Raw genomic sequence first — 2,989 nt, forward strand, 5'->3', positions numbered from 1 at the left:
GGGAGACACTGCATCCCCCTCCAATCCCCACTTATCTCCCCATCTTGAGTGGGCCCTTCTGAGCATGGGAACCTCTCCCCTCCTCCAGCCTCCCTCAGGGGTGCTGGTCCCAACCCACCTCCATTTTTCCTTGCCCCTCCCCTTCCCTCCCACATCCTACCTGGTTGAGCAAGGATTCCTCCCATCAACTTAGGTGTCTGAGGTCCCCCATCAGCATCTAGCAGGAGCCCTAGCTGTGAGGAGACTTGAACTCTGTGTCCTCTTACTCTGCCATCTTGATTCTGCCAATGTGTATATTTAAGGTACAATTTAAAATGTAATCTCTGCTATAATACATGTTTACATTATTAGACATAGTTAAATGATATTTCAATAAAATGAAAAATAGTTATATTTTTAGCAGTTGACACACAAAAAATCTGGTTTTCTTTACTCTTTTATTGCTTTCCTGGAACCAAAGGCACTTGAATTTGAGACACTTGGATCAGTGTTTTATCTTAGCAAATGAAAAGAAGAAATCTGGCTTTGCCCTCTAAATGTCTTTCAAATAATGACTGAAAGTTGATGATGACTGACTTCTCTCAGTGAGCACAGCCTGTACTATATTTAGCATGACAATGACCTTTGGTTAAGCAGTAGACTGCTTGCTTCTTCATTTACCTTTCTTCAAAATTGTTAAAATTGTTGGTGCTCCTTTGAAAATGCTGTACATTTTAAATAATTTGAAGCAAATATTGAATCAAAGATAAATCAGTTATATAATATGTACTCAGCTAAAGTAAGCATATTCTAATCTTGTGAATAAGAAAAACTCACATATAAATAATAATGTCCTTAATAATATTATGACAGTATCTCCTTTATTTGTCAACGTTCTTTGTACTTAGTGGTCATGATTATTGATAGTGATTGTGATTTTCTTGATTAGAATATAAACTCCACAAGGACAACACTTTAAAAATGTTAACTGGGCTTCCCTGGTGGCGCAGTGGTTGAGAGTCTGCCTGCCGATGCAGGGGACACGGGTTCGTGCCCCAGTCCGGGAAGATCCCACATGTCGCGGAGCAGCTGGGCCCGTGAGCCATGGCCGCCAAGCCTGCGCGTCCGGAGCCTGTGCTCCGCAACGGGAGAGGCCACAACAGTGAGAGGCCCACATACCGCAAAAAAAAAAAAAAAATGTTAACTGGAGTAGTGCACCTCACCGCCATGGCGGCGGTGCTGTCCAGTCAGCCGCTGGTAGTGGTAGCAACTTTCCCTCAGGAAGTCCGGTCTCCGCCTCCTGCTCCCACCCCACTTGCTCGGTGGCTGAGGCAGCGGTGGCGGCAACGGTTGTCCCTGCCTCTCCGCCTCCACCACCTTGGCCTACCCACCGACTGGCGACGTTGGCGGGGAGGGGGACTGTAGTTGTAGACGGCTGCCCCTGCCTCAGAGAAGATACCACGTTGAATGAGCAAAGACTGAACTTTATACAGATACCTTTTGTAAAAGGCTTATAAGGAATAGTGACATAATTTGAATCGCAGTGGATTTCACATTATGAGGTGAATGGGAGTGGAGTATTGGACAAAAAAATAGATTTTTTAATCTCTGCATCATGGTTTTTAGCTCTTCAGTTGTTGCACAGTCTCACTATTTGGGGAAAGTTCATGCTAAGAAACTGAAGCAATTAATGGGTGAATATGATCAAATTTCTCCATCAAGTTCTCAACCTGATAAGGAGAATCCCTTGTCAACCTAATGAAGCATTCAAAGAAGACATCTGACTCTTTTCAGGATGAACTTGAAGATTATATCAAAGTGCAGAAAACCAGAGGCTTAGAGCCAAATACTTGCTTCAGAAAGATGAGAGAGGATTATTTGGAAACCTGTGGATACAAAGAAGAGGTTGATTCTAGACCCAGGTGTAGAATGTTTAATCAAAGACTCCCTTATGAACCCGTCCAGACCTACCAAAGACCATGCAATATTTCACAAGCAGTGGAGAAGTGGTTACCTCAGTGGCTACCAGCTTATGACAGCAGGCTGAGACTAGACTCCCTGAGCAACTGTCAATTCACCAGGGACTGTTTCTCAGGAAAACCAGTAGCCCTGAACTTTAGTCAACAAGAGTATAACTGTAGCTCATACAGTGTAGAATCTGGAGTTTACAGGCATCTCTCCTTAGAAAACAGTACCAGTGCCCATCAAACTAGTTATAAACAGATACATCAGAAGAGAAAAAGACACCCAGAGGAAGGCTGGGATAAACCAGAAGAGGAGCGGCCCAAGCATAAGAGGAAGAAAGCTTATGAGGAAATAGACTTAGACAAACACAAGAGCATCCAAAGAAACAAAACAGAGGTGGAAACAGTCAGAGTCAGTACAGAAAAGCTTAAGAACTGAAAGGACAAAAAAAGCCAAGATGTAGCCTCTAAGAAAGAGGAATGTAAGCGTAGAAAAGAGAAAAAGGAACAAGGGAAAGAAAGGACAAGAAGAGGAGATGCTTTGGGACCAGTCTATCTTTAGATTTTGAAGCGCTTGCATTGGTTCTCCTGAGGTTAAATTGAAAAAATAGTTGAGGAGCTTGGTTTTACGATGTCCATGTTCATATCGCTCTTTTCATGTGAACAGGTACAAAGGCTAAGTGAACAGAAAACATTTAGTGTACTTTCTCTCCAACATGGAAATTACTTTTCCTCTCTTCTAAAATCATTACTACATTTTTCTTATACATAATGTAACTTCCCTTAATGAGGGTGGCTCTGCTTTTATTCATCAAATTGCTATGATGGTGGAAGTATTTTTCCCTCGGGAGGTCATTTATTTTAAATTGGAGGATTAATAGCTTTACAGAATCTATTTCTTGATTGGGTTTTAGTTTGGGATGGGTGTTTTTATATTCATTAGTTTTCTCTGTGAAGCAGTTTAGATTGATTTTCTTTTCCTTCGTTAGATCTAACTTGCAGTATATTTTCTAGATTGGAAAGTGGAAAATGACATACATTATAAT

General features: G+C 41.7%; 1 protein-coding gene across 1 annotated transcript; it reads left to right on the plus strand.

Annotated features, from left to right (window-relative positions):
- The first annotated feature begins 1,633 nt into the window (after positions 1–1,633).
- Positions 1,634–2,604, plus strand: LOC132440241 (lysine-rich coiled-coil protein 1-like). The gene is given in 2 exon segments (XM_060035209.1): positions 1,634–2,469; positions 2,471–2,604. Coding segments are annotated over 2 exon segments (774 nt in total). The 5' UTR covers positions 1,634–1,737; the 3' UTR covers positions 2,513–2,604.
- The last annotated feature ends 385 nt before the right edge of the window (positions 2,605–2,989 follow it).

The sequence above is a fragment of the Delphinus delphis genome, chromosome 17 (assembly GCF_949987515.2).
Source record: "Delphinus delphis chromosome 17, mDelDel1.2, whole genome shotgun sequence".
In the NCBI taxonomy this organism is placed as follows: Eukaryota; Metazoa; Chordata; class Mammalia; order Artiodactyla; family Delphinidae; genus Delphinus; species Delphinus delphis.